Raw genomic sequence first — 19,067 nt, forward strand, 5'->3', positions numbered from 1 at the left:
AGGTTAACTAACTGCTGTATTCACCTGCGCCGTATTTATACGTTAGGCGAACAAACTAGTACCAGCCTTATTCCTGTCTCGTATTCCTGCGCAGAGCCGTTCATGTGCAGGCATGTCCGAGGCGGTGACTTTGAACCAGACCTTGGGGGTATGGCAGTGGCGCCTAAGGGACCGCTGTCCAATAGGAGAACGAAATATTATGGTCTGTACTAGGTTAAAGGGATATTCCGTGTATATGTACAAAGAATACACAAGGGATATCAGACGATATACAAATATTATGCAATATATATCAAGTAGTAAATATATATATTCGGTTTAATCTGATCCTTTGTAACAGGTAGCCTAGTCACTGAGGTTTTTAAGTGAACCCTGACCAAGAAGGCAACATAGAAAAATGTTCACGTATAATGAATAAAAGCAATACATCAAATATATATGTATGTTGCCAAGGTGTATAGTAAGCAAATACATGTACCGGTAATAATAATAATCTATAATGAGTTTTTACTTTCATGCAAATACATATGGTATTATTTACCATTAAATGATCTCTCTCTCTCTCTCTCTCTCTCTCTCTCTCTCTCTCTCTCTCTCTCTCTCTCTCTCTCTCTCTCTCTCTCTCTCTCTCTCTCTCTCTCTCTCTCTCTCTCTCTCTCTCTCTCTCTCTCTCTCTCTCTCTCTCTCTCTCTCTCTCTCTCCCTCCCCCCACAGGTCTCTCCTGTACTGAAGGACTTCCTGGAATGTATGCTGACGCGGGACACCCAGCAGCGGGCGAGTGCCAGTGACCTGCTGGAGCACCCCTTCCTTCTCCAGGCCGGCTCGCCCAAGTGTCTGGTCCCCCTGGTGGAGCAGTACCGCAAGCGCATGTCACGCTGTTGACCCCGGACCCCCGACGTGACCCTACAACGGTCCAGATTCAAACGGATCCCCTCTGTGGAGCTCCTCCAAGGAGGATTTCGCATGTGGAATTCATCGGAGGGTCACCCTCTCGTACTCAGTTTTCCAAGCATGGATGTGGGCCAAAACAGTAGAGTCTCTCTGATATCTACCCCACCCCACCCCATTAAACTTTATGCTGGAATGCTTTTCAGACATCATACAGTTTACCGGCTACAGGATACAGACTGCTGGCACATGGCTCAGACAGGGCGAGTCACGAGTGACACCAACCAGTGAATCGACGAACAATGGTTGAAAGAACACGGATACGGAGGTTCTTCGACCCACATTTTCCCACAAGCTTGTTTGGAGGAAGGAGTATTTCTCAGCAGGGCCTCAGTCCACCTCACCTCACACAGCCGCTGGCTTCGCAAGATCCAGTTATGCGCCAGTTGTGCCCCAAATCGGTTCGGATAGATCGGCGTCCTTTGAGGAAACTGGCAGCTACGTGTGTAGGTTTTGTTTCCAATCACCTGCCAAGTATTTATTCAAAGTGCTGGCTCTATTCCAAACCGTTTCAAAGGACGACTTCCCAGATGGTTCTGTGTAACGCAGACCCTCCGGCGGGTCAGGTCACAGCCCACCATCAATGACACCTTCAGACGAAGAGTTGATTTGAAAAAACAGCCAGTGTAATTCCAGTTATGCTGTATACATTCCATTATATTTGTACCGTATTGGGGGTACTACTCTAACTACTATAAACCAGGTATGTTTACCAAACGACTAGCTAGTTCACGCAAAAAAGACGTGGACATCTGCAAACTAACACTTGAAAAAGCAGTTAGACTACATCCAAACTACATGGCAGGTAAAATGATCACATTCTGAGTCTGGAATCTCATATATGGACATGGAACAACAAGTGTGGGGTGTGTTTGATTTAGTGACCCGAGCAGCTAAACCCCCTCACTGAGGCAGCATGAGGGTGTGTTTTTAGGAGAGGGAAGGGGAGCAGTTATTGAGGTGGAGTCAGGAAAATGTAGACACAAACGTGGCTAACTACTGAAAGGGGATTTGAATGTAGTAAACTTAGTTCAAACTTAGTTAAACTAGTAATGGAGTTAAATACTCCTTAGTCTCGATTGGCACCATGACACTGTGGGTATTAGCTACCATTGGCCGACTATTTCAGTCAGAATTCTCCTCCCCTAGCGCTATCTATACTGTGTAACTGGCAAGGGCACCGTCGCTGCTTAGCGCCGCCCCCGGATGATTGTGATTGGTGTAAAGAAATACAAACAAGCAAGTGTTTCCCCCCCCCCTATACCAGAATTATAATAGGTTTAGCCAGACCTCTCTCCAGCACTGGCATAGCTATGTTTCACCCATTTCGACTGAAATGGGCCTCAATCGCTAGCAGGGTCCCCGGATTGACAAAGCGAACACACACCCTGGATTGATGAAGCAAATGTGCCAATTTGGATGCACGGTGGAAACGCTTGAAAAGGCACGTCACCAACACAAAGATGTTTCAGCCAGACCCCATATAATATAAGATAAGGGCCCCATATTTGATCTTGAAACGGACCCCCTGAACCTTAAGGCTACCTATAGCGACTATAGCGTGTGGAGAGAGGTATGGCTATGTGAGCCTATACAGTACTCATCAACGCTGTGTTCGGTGTCTATCTGTGATGCCTGGACCAAAAGTACACAATCTCTCCTGTGTTTAAAAAGGAATTTACACATCACCCCAACATACAATCTTATCTATCTATCTAGATAATGAGATGTGAAAACATGACTAGTATCTAAAAACCTACATGGTTCTTCGTCTGGAGGATCTCATTGGCCGAACCGAGTGAAAGGGACAGGTTCCCGGCTAAAGGACACACAAGGCCTGTAGCCTACACAGCCATCTGACTTGGATATAATGCGTTTCACATTCTGCGAAGCACTCTGTCCAACCCTTGAGATCTGTGAAATCTCCGACCGCCGCTTCTACTAAAGACACTTGTGTTTGGAGACCACCTTCTGTGAATTCTAAGATTTCAATACTTTGGTTTAGAATACATATGTTCACATATACAGTACATGTAGAATTTGGTTGGAATGCTGAATTTATTGTACAGTCAAATCTTGGGGCAGGTTTCCCATTAAAAAGAAAAGAAAAAAAGAATATCATTCACAACTAAGTTAAAGGGACACTTCACCAAAGAAAGAAAGAAAATGCTGGATTTATTTTGCACATAATCTCACACACATCCAAAATGGCTTTGCACACCTTCATTTAGTTATGACAGTTATGGAGATAAATGGGTTTGAATATTGCAACAACACAAGGATTCAATGTCCCCGATGACATCACTGTTGGCAATATTCAAACCCATTTATCTCCATAACTGTCCAACAGCTCCATGAAATGATAAGGTAGCAGTCTGTATACGACAAGGCATTGTTATTTTTTCATCAACATCATTTCATGGAGCTGTAATTAACACAACACAAGTACTCAGTGTCCCCGATGACATCACTAGTGGCCATATTCAAATGTATTTACTTTCAATAACTGTCAAAAATGTGAAAATCTGTTTAGAGTTTTTGGATATGTATATGAGATTATGTGCAAATTGTTCAGAATTGTCTCTCTTCACACATTGTCTCTCAGAATCGTTTTTGGTGAAATATTATTTCAAGTGGAAATATTTTGGTGGCCCCTTTAACCTGTTAAGCTGCAGTCATATTTTCAGAAAATCTGCCTAAACGTACATGCCCAAGTAAATGGAAGATTGCTCCACTTCTACAAGGTCAATTAGCATGTTATTGGTATCTAGGGACATCTACAGTATGGACCCCAGGGAATGTATTCCCAGTGTCAAAAATATTGTGTCTGTTACTATGCTTGAGTAAATTGTACTGACACAAAGGAGAATATAAATTAGAATTTTTCTTTGCATCTTTGACGGTGAATAACCGTGGCTACATTTAAAAAAGAAACACAACATTAATTAATACGGTCTGTATTGATCGATTTATGACGAGGACAGCAGGGACCACAGCTTAACAGGTTAATTCCTTCCACAAGCACAGTTGTATGTTAATGTACATTAATGCTATGATGTGACATATTATATTAAGTTCATGGGAAATACCACTCAATTGAATCATTCAAAACATGTTATGTTATGGTATAGGACAGTCCAATCAATATTTGTGAATATGAACAACTATCACCAGTATTGATTTGAGTGTCCTGAATAGTTTCTGTATTTGTTTAATGGTAAATACTACATGTATTTGTGATTATTTAATGGAAAATACTACATGTATTTGTGATTATTTAATGGCAAATACTACATGTATTTGTGATTATTTAATGGTAAATACATATTTGCATCTAGTTTTTTTCCCTAGCATTTCATTCCTTTAATTTCTTCTTTTTTTTACCATTGCTCGTTTGTAAACTAAATAATTTTATATTTTTAATACTTGCACATCTTATTCAGATAGATGAGACTTTGCACATGCGTCTGTTGTAGTAAATGGAATAAGACTACGACAGAACTTTTAACATGTATAAATATATATAAAAAAAACAACGTATGTAAATAAACACATGTAAATAAAATAAACTATGGTCATCGCAGAATGATGCAGCACTGTTGTTCCAAGTCAATTTTCCCCTCGGAGACAATAAAGTTTATTCTTATCTTATCTTCTTATACAGGTTAGTATATCGGTTAAGAGTTCTCAGGGCAACATGTATTAACTTGCCCATTGTATAATGAATACGATATGACATCATCCAGACATTATGGTCTTGATGAAATAACAAGCCAGGTTTCAGTAAGCAGACATGGCCTTGTGACTTTCGGCTTGGCCCAGTTCTCATGTGTGAGCACTGAGCAGTGCAGTGGGAAATGGATCACACCTGTTGGTTGCTATATGAACGCATTACACTGTGTTATAATATGTTATATTATATTATATATTATAATGGCAGGTGAAATCACACAATGAATTATGGAACGTTTTTTTCTTTTTGCAAAGAAACTAGTCCAAAAATTCTAATTTAATTTAATAGTTAATTATTTATTTTTATTTTTTTGGTGACACACCAACTTATAAATTAATTATTCCTTTCCCTGCCTGGCTTCCCCCACATCCAAGAGTAAAGTACTAACTAGGCAGTACATTAGGTAGGCAGTGTTCCTGGCTCCAAAAAGCACAGCTAATTGATTAAAGAAGCTGTAAGTGTTTTTTTTCTTTGTTAAAATAATAGCTCTACTTTCCGACAGCCATCACTGATATAGTGTTTGGTCAGTAACATGGGTCTCCCAGTCCCTCCACTCTGCAGTAAACAGAAAATATATTTTCTGGTATCTCGTTCCCACTTCAATCAGGAGAGATAACTCCACACTGCAAAAATAAGAAATAAGAAATAGTTTTAAGGAAACAAGTAAAATTATCTGCCAGCAAATTTGGCTTGGCAAGATTTCTTGAAATAAATCAAACTATCTAGGGTTCTCTCTCCTGATTGGATAAAGTGAGAACGGGAAACCAGGAAATGTATTTTCTGTTTACTGCAGAGCTGGAGGGACTGGGAGATGTTACTGACCAAACACTATATGTGATGGCTGTCGGAATGTAGAGCTATTTAACACTTATCTTAACAAAATAAATACCACTTACAGCACCTTTAATTAAAGCTTGGCATCACAAAGGACAATAATTTTAAACAGCGTGTTCAGGTTTGTTAATCTGAAGGCTTTTCAAGATTCAAGAGTTTTATTTGTCACATACTGTACATACACAAGACATGCAGTGAAATGTAGGTGGCCATGCCCGCCTGGATTTGTGCAAAAATACAAACAATAAATAAAATAAAAATAGACATGATAAAAAGTAATACGAATAAAATACAGTACAAAACGTAAGAAGTAATAAGTAATACTATACAAATATATAGTGGATTTAGAATATAAAATATGTGCAAAGATGTAATGCAGTCGTTTTTTAAAGTGACCTTATTTGTAGTGTATTATGTATGTAGGGTTATGTGAGAGGGTGTTAGTGAGGATGTGTAGTGTGTGTGTGTCCATATCCATACAAAGACTAAGGCAAAACCCATTTTCCATAATATAGGTATTCATGTATTATGTATATTACATTGTAACGTTATTGTTCAGTATTAAATGTGTTGACTAGCAGGCCTTCAGCGCTGTGATGTGCAGGACTGCAGATAAGTGGTGTCTTTTCGCCACAGTCACCAAACCTAATTCTGATTAGCAATATGAGAATATAATGAAATAGGCTGCAAAGCCAAGCTAGTCTGAATACTTTGATAGTCAATGTTTAAGCCCAACACAATGTTTAGTAACGGCATCATCTAGTTTTTCAAGACATACAAACTACAGTCCTGGAACAAGAATAATGTATGATATCTGAAAAAATATATATATTATAATAATATATATATGTTCATACATAATATGCAATTAGAAGCCTCTCAACTGCAAATTAGACCATACTGGCTGATATGGAACACATGCACATTTCATATTCAATGAACTGTTATTTAATGTGTTCCAGTCATCCGAATGCTCCGGTTTGAACAACCCTCATTCATGAAGAGGTTCCACATTTACTGTACCACTTGTATTCAGTTAATCGACTGTTTTAAATCTATGTAAGAGAAGAACAGTAGATCGTCGGATGCACAGAGAAGATCTAGCGGAAACCTTTGAGAGGACGAGGGTGGATGATGGCATGCTGTGAGCAAAGCCGAGAGAGGCTTGTTTCAAACAGCTGTTTCAGAAGCATTACCACCGATGTCCGCCCTTTAAAAACCTTATCAGAGAACTAAGAGGACAAATAGTGTCGGTAGATAGGGCTTGAGGAACACATGGCAGGCTGGGGGAGCCACTTGGCGATAACGAGCCACTATCAGCAGGCATGTTGAGAGCCAGTGGACGACGTGCTGCTGCCAGACATGCTCTGTGCTTCTAAATGGTCAATGGAGTGCATTCATCTAGCGCTTCTATTACAATTTATGACTCACATTCACCCATTCACTCACCGACTGCGGAGGCAACCATGCAGGTGCCAACCTGCTCATCGGGAGCAGTTAGGGGTTAGGTGCCTTGCTCAAGGACACTTCCACACACGCTGCCGGGAGGAGCCGGAATCGAACCGGGAACCTTCTTCTGATTATGAGACTGTGAAAATTTAGGGGGATTATGAAAATGGGGGACCCTGATGTAAACAAGACGAAAGTCTTTCTCTGGTCTGCATCCCCTTAACAATTGTGTGTATTGAGCTGTACTGTATTGTACCCATTCTGCAATCTGTTAATAAAGATTTCAATCAATCAATCAAGACGACCGCTCTACCTCCTGAGCCACCGTCAGTGTTTCTACCAGTAGGGATGGTGGTACCTCTCCATAGACCATGGTTGGGATCAAAGATGGTCTGTAAAATGTGTATCGTCATTTCATGAATTATTACTACTGACACAGGCAGTCACCAGATACGAATATCATGAGCAACACATAATATTTTTTCTCACCACTAGTGCATACTGCATAGATGTTAAATGTGTTACTAGGTAACTCACTCAAAGTCAAAGCTGACCAGATTATCTGTATCAGTGTACATGCCGGTCCTTCATTCATTGGGCGAAATTATTTATGACCCACTATAGCATGAGGACATATTGTTGCATTCATTTATTTATTTTACATTTTATTTTGGATTCCATGGTGTTTTTGTTTTGTTCTTGATTTATTGTGATGTTTCTTCTTGAAATTTGATTTGAGCAGCTCCAGACATTATATATATATATAGTCTGGAGCTGCTCAAATCAAATTATTATATATTTTATATTATATTATTATATTATATATATATATTTTTTTTTTTTATATATATATTTGATGACATCACAAGTTTGAGTTTTAGCGCTCTAGTTTTTGGATTAGGGAGAAAGTTGTCTGTTCCCACTAATATAGACTGCCTTAAACCATAGGACTAACATGTATGAATTATTAAATTGTGTGTAGTACCCCTTTAACCATTTCACTGCCGCACTACCAAATGGTTAACCCTTTCACTGCAACAATACACAGAAGGTTAACCCTTTCACTGCCACACGACAGCAGGTTAACCCTTTCACTGCCACACTACAGAAGGTTAACCCTTTACTATCACAATTACCGTCGGTAGTGTGATAGTAAAGGGTTAACCTTCTGTAGTGTGGCAGTGAAAGGGTTAAGACACGTATCAGCTGTAGAGGAGAGAAGAGCCTGGGAACCTGACGAAATCTCATCTAACATCTTTACAGGGCAGCACCTACCGGATCTCTAACTGGTTATAACCGGTTTACAACCCAGCTGCAGTATTTACATATCAGCTATTTCCTGGTACTTTCTAGCCATTCACTTAATATCTTATTTCAGGTGAATACCAGACTACAAGAGGAGAGGGTTTTTAACTGAGTTTTAATGACTCTGTGTCGTTATAAGGGTTATTTATTCCCAGGTTATACCAGGATACAGATTGTTGATTCTATACAATATTGCCTAAGTGATGTGGATAATAAGGTACCCAAAGGGAGTACCATAGTTTTTTGCTCTAGTTATTATTTGTTACTCATTTTAAGTCTGTTGTAATTTTTTATTTATTGTCTTGTCATAATTATTATTATTATTGTTGATGTCGATGTTGTCTGTGATGTTGTTATAAAAAAGAAATTGGAAATACAAATTGTATCAAAAAAAGAGGAGAGGATTTTAGAAACAAAATGAAGGAAGTGCGCTGAAACTGAAAACAGTGGAGCTGCAGTTAAACACGGATGCACTCTGTGGCTGTATGTGGAGGTGTTTGGAATCCCTATCAAGGAGAGTACAAGGAGGGAGATAAAGAAGAGAAATGCCACGCTCACTAAAATGGAAACTAACAGCAAAGGGTCATGAAACTGCCCTCATAGTACGTCTGTGGCTAAAGACAAATTTAGCTCGTTCATTTTCTTGGTGGGTGCCTCACCAGATATCTCCTAATTTGGTCCACAGCCCGCCTTACATAAAGATGTCCCCCCCAGCGGAGAGCTGTGCAGTCATCTCTCAGAGTCACCAGGAAAGCATCGGTCTGCATCCCCTCTAACTGATTCTCTCTCTCTGTCTGTGGACATCCACCCGCAGCGATGGGTGACGCTCTCATGGCTGAGTTTGGGAAGGCCGCGGTTTTTCTGAGGAAGTCAGACAAGGAGCGTCTCGAGGCCCAAACCAGGGCCTTTGACATCAAGACAGAGTGCTTTGTCGTCGACGACAAGGTAGAATTTGTCAAAGGACAGGTCCAAAGCAAGGAGGACGGTAAGGCGACGGTGAAGAAGGAGGACGGGACAATGGTGACCGTGAAGGAGACGGACGTACATCCCCAGAACCCGCCAAAATACGATAAAATCGAAGACATGGCGATGTTCACTTTCCTCCACGAGCCTGCCATACTGTTTAACCTCAAAGAGCGCTACGCAGCGTGGATGATCTACACCTACTCCGGCCTTTTCTGTGTGACGGTCAACCCCTACAAGTGGCTCCCCGTCTATGACAAAGATGTGGTGTCTGCCTACAGGGGGAAGAAGAGAACTGAGGCTCCCCCACACATCTTCTCCATCTCAGATAATGCCTACCAGTACATGCTCACTGATAGGGAGAATCAGTCTGTTCTCATCACCGGAGAATCCGGAGCTGGGAAGACAGTGAACACCAAAAGAGTCATCCAATATTTTGCCAGCATTGCCGCAGTTGGTGGTGTAAAAAGGGATGCAAGCAAGGGAACCCTGGAGGATCAAATCATTCAGGCAAACCCTGCACTAGAGGCTTTTGGTAATGCCAAAACATTGAGGAACGATAATTCCTCCCGTTTTGGAAAATTCATCCGAATCCACTTTGGAACCAGTGGTAAACTGTCCTCTGCCGACGTTGAGACCTACCTGCTGGAGAAGTCACGGGTCACCTTTCAGCTTAAGGCAGAGAGGAACTACCACATCTTCTTCCAGATCTTGTCCGAAAAAAAGCCAGAGCTGCTGGACATGATGTTGATCACCAACAACCCCTATGACTACAGCTACATCTCCCAAGGAGAAGTAACCGTAGCATCCATCAATGATTCAGAAGAGCTGGTGGCAACTGACAGTGCCTTTGATGTGCTTGGCTTCACACAAGAGGAGAAGTTTGGAATCTACAAGTTGGTAGGGGCCATTATGCACTATGGCAACATGAGGTTCAAGCAAAAGCAGCGGGAGGAACAGGCTGAGCCTGATGGTACAGAGGCCGCTGATAAGTCCGCTTACCTGATGGGGCTGAATTCGGCAGATCTAATCAAGGGTCTCTGCCATCCCAGAGTCAAGGTAGGGAATGAGTTTGTCACCAAAGGCCAGGGTGTAGATCAAGTCTACTACTCTCTCGGTGCACTGGCAAAGTCAGTGTATGAAAAGATGTTCAACTGGATGGTGGTGAGAATCAACCAGTCGCTTGACACAAAACAGCATCGCCAACACTTCATAGGAGTGCTGGACATCGCCGGATTTGAAATATTCGACTTCAACACCTTCGAGCAGCTCTGCATAAACTTCACCAATGAGAGACTGCAACAGTTTTTCAACCACCACATGTTTGTTCTGGAACAAGAGGAGTACAAGAAGGAAGGCATTGACTGGGAGTTCATTGACTTTGGGATGGATCTGCAAGCTTGCATTGACCTAATTGAGAAGCCACTGGGAATCATGTCCATTCTGGAGGAAGAGTGCATGTTTCCCAAGGCCAGCGACCAGACCTTCAAGTCCAAACTCTACGATAATCACTTGGGCAAAAACCGGATGTTTGAAAAGCCACGGCCAGCAAAGGGGAAAGCTGAAGCACATTTTGCCCTTGTCCACTATGCTGGCACGGTTGATTACAACATTACTAACTGGCTGGTGAAAAACAAGGACCCACTGAATGAGACAGTGGTTGGGCTTTTCCAGAAGTCCTCTCTCAAGTTCCTCAGTGGGCTCTTTGTATGCTATGCAGCAGCGGATGCAGAAAAGGGAGGCAAAGGGGCAAAGAAGAAAGGCTCCTCTTTCCAAACTGTGTCAGCACTTCACAGGGAAAATCTGAACAAGTTGATGAATACCCTGAAGACCACGCACCCACACTTTGTCCGTTGTCTGATTCCAAATGACAGCAAAACTCCAGGGATCATGGACAATTGCCTTGTGATGCACCAACTGCGCTGTAATGGTGTGCTGGAAGGCATCCGAATTTGCCGAAAGGGCTTCCCAAACAGGGTCCTATATGGAGACTTCAAACAGAGATACAGAATCCTGAATGCATCTGCCATACCCGAGGGCCAGTTCATTGACTGCAAGAAGAGTGCTGAGAAGCTGCTGGGATCACTGGATATTGACCATACGCAGTACAGGTTTGGAAACACCAAGGTCTTCTTCAAAGCAGGCCTTCTGGGTACACTGGAGGAGATGCGAGATGAGCAACTCTCCCGCATCATCACCAGAATCCAAGCAAATGCCAGGGCCATTCTCATGAGGGAAGAGTTTGCCAAACTTGTGGAACGCAGAGATGCCCTATGTGTCATCCAGTGGAACCTCCGCTCCTTCTTAGGCGTTAAGAACTGGCCCTGGATGATGTTGTTCTTCAAGATCAAGCCACTGTTGAAGAGTGCTGAATCTGAGAAGGAGATGGCAAACATTAAGGATGAGTTCGGCAAGCTGAAAGAAGCCCTTGAGAAATCTGAAGCGAGACGAAAGGAACTTGAGGAGAAAATGGTGTCTATCGTCCAAGATAAGAATGACCTAACTCTGCAGATTCAGTCCGAGCAGGATACACTAACAGATGCTGAGGAACGCTGTGAACAACTTATAAAGAGTAAGATACAAATGGAGGCCAAATTGAAGGAAATTACAGAAAGAATGGACGATGAAGAGGAGATGAATGCAGATCTCACAGCTAAGAAGCGTAAGCTGGAGGACGAGTGCTCCGAGTTGAAGAAAGACATAGATGACCTTGAGCTAACATTGGCCAAGGTCGAGAAAGAGAAACATGCCACAGAGAACAAAGTGAAAAATCTCACTGAGGAGATGGCCTCCCAGGATGAAAACATCATGAAGCTAACCAAAGAGAAGAGGGCACTGCAGGAGGCTCATCAGCAGACACTTGATGACCTTCAGAGTGAAGAGGACAAAGCTAACACCTTGACCAAGGCCAAGATTAAGCTTGAGCAACAGGTGGATGATCTTGAGGGATCTTTGGAACAGGAAAAGAAAGTCAGAATGGACCATGAGCGTGCAAAGAGAAAGCTTGAGGGAGACTTGAAACTGGTGCAAGAGAGTTTGATGGATGTGGAGAACGACAAACAGCAACTGGAGGAGAAGCTCAAGAAGAAAGATTTCGAGGTAAATCAAGTGAATGGAAGAATTGAAGATGAACAGGTGGTTGGTGTTCAGCTCCAAAAGAAGTTGAAAGAGAACCAGGCAAGAATCGAGGAGCTTGAGGAAGAGTTGGACGCAGAGCGTGCAGCCAGAGCAAAAGTAGAGAAGCAGCGGTGCGACCTTTCCCGCGAATTGGAGGACATAAGCGAGCGCCTGGAAGAGTCAGGCGGTGCCACGTCGGCCCAGGTGGAGCTCAACAAGAAGCGGGATAATGAATTCCAGAAGCTACGACGGGAATTGGAAGAGTCGACCCTGCAGCACGAGTCCACCGCCGCTGCCCTGAGGAAGAAGCACGCCGACAGTGTGGCCGAACTGGGTGAACAAATCGATAACCTGCAACGTGTCAAGCAGAAACTGGAAAAGGAAAAGAGTGAGCTGAAGCTCGAGTTGGACGACGTGTCGTCGAACATGGAGAGTGTGGTGAAGGGCAAGTCAAACATTGAGAAGATGTGCCGCTCAATGGAAGACAACATGAATGAGTACAAGAGCAAATATGAGGAGGCTCAAAGGGCCGTCAATGACTTCACGACTCAGAGGGCCAAGCTGCTTACTGAAAATGGAGAGCTTGGACGTCAGATGGAGGAGAAGGAATGCCTAATATCGCAACTCACCAGGGGGAAAAGCTCCTACACCCAGCAGCTGGAGGATCTACGTAGACAGCTTGAGGAGGAGGTCAAGGCAAAGAACGCACTTGCCCATGCTGTGCAGTCTGCTCGACACGACTGTGATCTTCTCAGAGAGCAGTTTGAAGAGGAGCAAGAGGCCAAGGCTGAGTTACAGAGGGCACTGTCTAAAGCCAACACTGACGTCTCAGCGTGGAGGACAAAATATGAAACTGATGGAATTCAGAGAACTGAGGAGTTAGAAGAGGCTAAGAAGAAGTTAGTCCAAAGGCTGCAAGAGGCAGAGGAGGCAGTTGAGGCTGTCAACGCAAAGTGTTCCTCTCTTGAGAAGACCAAGCATCGCCTCCAAAATGAGATTGAGGACCAGATGTTGGACCTTGAAAGATCCAACGCCGCATCTGCAGCCTTGGACAAAAAGCAAAGAGCCTTTGACAAAGTCATGGCTGAGTGGAAGCAAAAATATGAGGAGTCACAATGTGAGCTCGAGTCATGTCAGAAGGAGGCTCGCTCTTTGAGCACCGAGCTCTTCAAACTGAAGAATGCTTACGAGGAGTGCTTGGATCACCTTGAGACCACAAAGCGAGAGAACAAGAACCTCCAAGAGGAGATCTCTGACCTCACTGACCAACTTGGTGAGGGCGGCAAAAGTTGTCATGAATTGGAGAAGCTCCGGAAGCAGTTGGAGCAGGAAAGAGCAGAGCTTCAGTCAGCACTGGAGGAGGCAGAGGGTTCCCTGGAGCATGAAGAGAGCAAGATCCTTCGAGCCCAGCTGGAGTTCAACCAAGTGAAGGCTGACATGGAACGGAAGACGTCTGAGAAAGATGAGGAAATGGAGCAGGCCAAGAGAAATTACCAACGAATGATCGAGTCACTTCAGACCTCTCTGGAATCTGAGACCAGGAGCCGCAATGAGGCCCTTAGAGTCAAGAAAAAGATGGAGGGCGATCTCAATGAAATGGAGATCCAGCTTAGCCAAGCCAACAGGCAGGCGGCTGATGCCCAAAAGCAACTCAAGGGCATCCAGGCGTTCTTGAAGGACAGTCAGTTACAGCTAGACGACACTATACACGGTAATGAGGACCTAAAAGAGAACATGGCTCTGCTGGAACGCAGAAACAATCTCATCCAGGCAGAGCTGGAAGAATTGAGGGCGGTTCTCGAGCAGACAGAGCGCGGTCGGAAGTTGGCTGAGCAGGAGCTAACTGACGCCACAGAGCGCATGCAACTACTGCACTCCCAGAACACAAGCCTCATCAATCAGAAGAAGAAACACGAGTCAGATCTTCTCCACTTGCAGAGTGAAGTCGAGGAAGCTATACAAGAGAACCGCAACGCTGAAGAGAAGGCCAAGAAGGCGATCACCGATGCAGCTATGATGGCCGAGGAGCTGAAGAAGGAGCAGGACACCAGCGCCCATCTTGAACGCATGAAGAAGAACATGGAGCAGACTATCAAAGACCTGCAGCACCGTCTCGATGAGGCTGAGCAGATTGCAATGAAGGGTGGCAAGAAGCAGCTTCAGAAGCTCGAGGTGCACATCAAGGAGCTCGAGAATGAGCTTGAGAACGAGCAGAAGAGGGGAACAGAGTCGATCAAGGGAGTGCGCAAGTATGAACGTCGCATCAAGGAGCTCACCTACCAGACGGAAGAAGACCGCAAGAACATGGCTCGTCTTCAGGACCTGGTGGACAAGCTACAGCTAAAGGTATGTTTGTTACCTTTACTTACACTTGTTTGTTCTTATTAGGATCTCTTTCAGCCCAGAGTAAACAGCCAATCCAATCAACATAATAGGAATAACTGGAATAACTGGAGACATTCTACAATCAAATACATCTAAATAAGATAAATAAGTGAAATTATAACAAAAATATATTACATTTTGTAATTACACATTAGGTAGGAATACAAGTAGAGTTATATCTACTGTCAAGTCTACACAATGGTCTTTACAGCATACTCTTGGGTATTTGAAATACACTCCTAACCTCAATACTTTTAGAAAATTACATTATGAGAAATCTTCATCTTCAACGCTCATCATTGATCTACTCCTGTGTTGGTCTGATAGGTGAAGTCCTACAAGCGCTCATCTGAAGAGACAGAGGAGGCAGCGAATTCCAACATGGGCAGATTCCGTAAGATGCAGCATGAGCTGGAGGAGGCTGAGGAGCGGGCCGACATCGCAGAGTCTCAGGTCAACAAGCTGCGAGCCAAGACCCGGGACGGAGGCACCAAGAAGGGCCTGGATGAGTGAGAATGACCACGCGGGCCACGACATCGTAGGTGTGTTGACTGGTACCACAAGGCACCGTGTAACACCGTGGTTTCACTTACTTTATAGATGACGGTCTGTGCGTTATAGAATGTGTTTAAAGGAACACGCTGACATTATGGGAAATGCACTCTTGTCCAGAGTCAGACGAGAAGATAGATACCAAATGTCCTCTCTGTGCGTTCAGTAGAATCAAGAATCAAATATCAAGAATCAAGAGGTTTATTTGTCACATATACCAGGGCATACAGTGAAATGCGGGTGGTCTTGCCCGCATTGATTGTGCAAAATACAATAATAAAATAGGCATAGAAAAAATAAACATAGGAAAAATAAAATAGGTAAGACACAAGATATGCACGGTAAAAAAAAAAAGACATGCTGAGTTCCTGAGAAACTGGTTCCTATATACACTACTATACTATATACAATTTACAACAAATAAATGGAAGTGGATATGGACCACTAGCCTAGTTTAAAACTCAACAGCTAGGCTAGCTTGCAGCTGGATAGCTTTCTACTGAATGCACAGAGAGGACATTTGTATCCATCTTTGACTCTGGAGGAGACAGTAAGCATATTTCCCATAATGTTGCCGTGTTCCTTTAAGTTTATTCAAAGGTGGTGACAAGTGCTGTTATGTCTACTGAACAATTCATATTCTGGCTTTTCTTTGGTTAAAAAAGAAAACCGTGGTAATTGTGTCTTATTTGATTATGTCCCTCCGTGAATCTGTTTAGATTGACAAGTAACATAGTGCATTGCTCTCTACAGGGACATAGTACTATGGCACCAAAGCTGGTGTGTCCTACTACATAACCAAAACCATGTCAACAAACCAAGATGGCATTTTACTTAGTTTTTGACAGATGGGCAAATATGTATTTGTGAAACACAATAATAAAAGGTTGGAGGCTCTGAATGTTACATAACTAAGCGTCACCTATCTGCTAGCTTTGCCAACCAATCAAATTGTTATTTCTACGTTATTCTGTCTGTCATGTAACCCAATCAATGAGATATCAAGCAATCTCTATCGCTGGGTGTTTCAAGGACTGTTTTGGAAAGAAGCCTACAAATCTGCCTAGCAAGAAGCAACAAGGGAGAGATATAAGACTGTGGCGTATTTAAGATGTGTCTAGACATGACGAGAGTTTAAAACGGGATTTTCCACACCACCACCTTTGATATAATTAAGAACATTCTCGAGGCACATACACAAGATAATTTGCATCAGCCTGCATGAAAAATATGCATATGTTGAAAATAAGTGCAGGTCAATTCATAATGATGCATATGAATCATATAATATACAAATGAATCGTGGAAGTGATCATAAGATTATTTTTGAAAGTGTGAAAGAAGTGGATGGCAAATGTATGCTGATAATTAAACTCTTCCACTGAGATTTCTACTGTTTTTAAATATTTTCGACAGCCCATGTATTTGCAGTTGTGAAGTTAATCTAAATCCAACAGACTTATATGGTTAATTTACATCAGATAATATTCATTCTGCTCCCTTGTTGGTTGTTAGTACCATGGCACCATTGTAATTGCAATATCATAAAACAATGTTGTCTCCATATCAAAGATACAGCAATTCAATTTAAAGAGACTAAATATGAATATCTGAGAGAACTAAATTGTAATTAATCTTTGGAAATAAAGATAATTGTTCTGCACTAAGAATTGCTTGTGTCCTCAATGCTTAATCGCATGTTCTTGTGTTCTTAATGTTCTTCAGCTTAATGGAAGTATACTCTACAGGTTTGTTTACTTGACAGCTCATTAGAAACCAGGGCTGAGGTGAAAACAGGTCTAGACTTGTGTTTTATCCACCTACGTGACTCATCTTCAAACGGATCTGTGAGGGGAGTCTAATGATTCATGAATATGGAACTGAATATGACCCTGGCTACATTCAAAAGCAAAGACAGCGTTTACTTCTACCATCTGTTTGAGGGGCACGTCACCAAAAAACAATGCTGATTTATTTTTGCACATTTGTTTTGCACACATTCATTTAGTTATTACAGTTATTGAGAATAAATTAGTTTGAATATGGCCACCAGTTATGTCATCTGGGACATTGCATCCTTGATCCGGGGGGGGGGGGGGTTATGAAGTTGTCTGGTACACTATGGAGGTGATGCACCCAGATAATGTACTGTGACAAGTTTTTGAGATAATAAATCAGTGACATTTGAAACGGCAACGCTTGTCGGTGAGTCATCCTTGAGCAGACGTTACACTACACTTCGATGTTTCCTCCATTTTCCCTGTGTCACCGGATAGGTTGTCTGTATCTGTGTTTGTATAATTTTCTACCTGTCTGATCTCCATCCACTGCAGCACATGGGAAAGCTCTCAACCCCCACTGAGGTTGGAACCTCCATTCTTGAAGTGCTACAGTATACTGTATCTCTTACCCCCCCCCCCCCCCCCCCCCCCACTCAGACACTGAAGTGATAAAGGATGTATTCAACTCAGTGGTTTGTGAGATTTCGTTACTGGTCGCCTTTTTGCTGTACTATTTAATATATTTTGTGAGGGTTTCATTGGGGAAACAAAGGACACGGATTCAAGTCGCCTATAAATGAATCAATCAGTGAATGCTTGCTTTAAATGGGGAATTCCACTCTGGGTCTCTCTTGTATTTATGAAAGAAAGTTGCTTTACTCCAGAGAAAAGTTAGCCCACAGCCAGCTCTGTACATCATTTGTCAGGCCAGATATATAGCCCTAAACTACTGAGCATGCTGCAGCTTCCTGCTTTACAAAGGACTACTGAAGATACAGAATAACAAATAGATAGGTCAGTACCGTACTTTTCGCACTATAAGCCGCACCTGAATATAAGCCGCAGCAGCTAAATTGAATGATGTGTACATATATAAGCCGCAGGTGTTTTAATGTTTAATTACCATATGTAATTAGCATTGGGACACAATACTGTCGGACAAATAACAAGAATTAACTCATTTACAAGTTGTATTAAGTTTAGCAAATAAGGGAACAGATCAATAAAATTTCAATGCAGTCAAAAAAGCAATATTTCGATTTTTACATTTTCGGGTTTGGTCACGTCGAGTCACATATAAGCCGCACCGTTATATAAGCTGCAGGGTCGAAAAATGGGGAAAAAAGGTGCGGCTTATAGTCCGAAAAGTACGGTATATTGTTACACCCAGAGCCCCAATAATAATAATAATAATAATAATAATAATAATAATAATAATAATAATAATAATAATAATAATAATAATAATAATAATAATAATAATAACTCCCTTGGATTATCTATTTTTACTGGTTCTGAGGACTACTCTGCGGTAGCCCTGGTTGGGTTGTGGTCCATTTTGTTGTCTGGTAGGGCTGACCTCGACTAGTCCAATAGTCAATAGTATTTTTTTTTTTTTTGGGATCATTCCATTTAAATCAGACATTAATTAAGCACCCCCCACATCCCAAATTAAGTAAAATCAGACATGAAGCCTCCCCCACAGCCCAAATGGAATGATCAAAAAAATATATTAAAAAAAGAAAATTGGCCAATCAAAGTCAACTATACAAATCCTTGGTCGGGGACAGGCCTATTGTCAGGTAGCCTTGCGTCTGGCGGGCTAGCTTGAGTGGCCCCTTCACCCCTGTGCTCACTGGCCTGTGGTTAACCGCCTGTAGTGTTGTAGTGAAAGGGTTAACCTTCTGTAGTGTGGTGGTGAAAGGGTTAACCGGCTGTAGTGTGGTAGTGAAAGGGTTAACCTTCTGTTGTGTGGTAGTGAACGGGTTAATCGTATGTAG

General features: G+C 42.4%; 2 protein-coding genes across 3 annotated transcripts in view; both read left to right on the forward strand.

The window, feature by feature from the left end:
• LOC311229082 (serine/threonine-protein kinase PAK 6-like) overlaps window positions 1-4,499 on the forward strand; it is a 51,032-nt gene extending 46,533 nt beyond the window's left edge. For both annotated transcript variants that reach the window (XM_084315091.1, XM_084315090.1), the window contains one exon: window positions 715-4,499. In XM_084315091.1, coding sequence (XP_084171217.1) covers window positions 715-882 — 168 coding nt within the window. In that variant the 3' untranslated portion in view covers window positions 883-4,499. The remainder of the gene's footprint in view (window positions 1-714) is intronic.
• Window positions 4,500-9,085: 4,586 nt separating this feature from the next.
• On the forward strand, window positions 9,086-15,247 carry LOC311228049 (myosin-6-like; the record flags this gene model as incomplete). Its single annotated transcript, XM_084313950.1, has 2 exons — window positions 9,086-14,695; window positions 15,062-15,247. The coding sequence occupies 2 exons, from the start codon at window positions 9,086-9,088 to the stop codon at window positions 15,245-15,247; spliced, it is 5,796 nt and encodes a 1,931-aa protein (XP_084170076.1).
• Window positions 15,248-19,067: the final 3,820 nt, after the last annotated feature.

The sequence above is a fragment of the Notolepis coatsorum genome (genome assembly GCF_963971535.1).
Source record: "Notolepis coatsorum genome assembly, chromosome: 5".
Lineage (NCBI taxonomy): Eukaryota > Metazoa > Chordata > Actinopteri > Aulopiformes > Paralepididae > Notolepis > Notolepis coatsorum.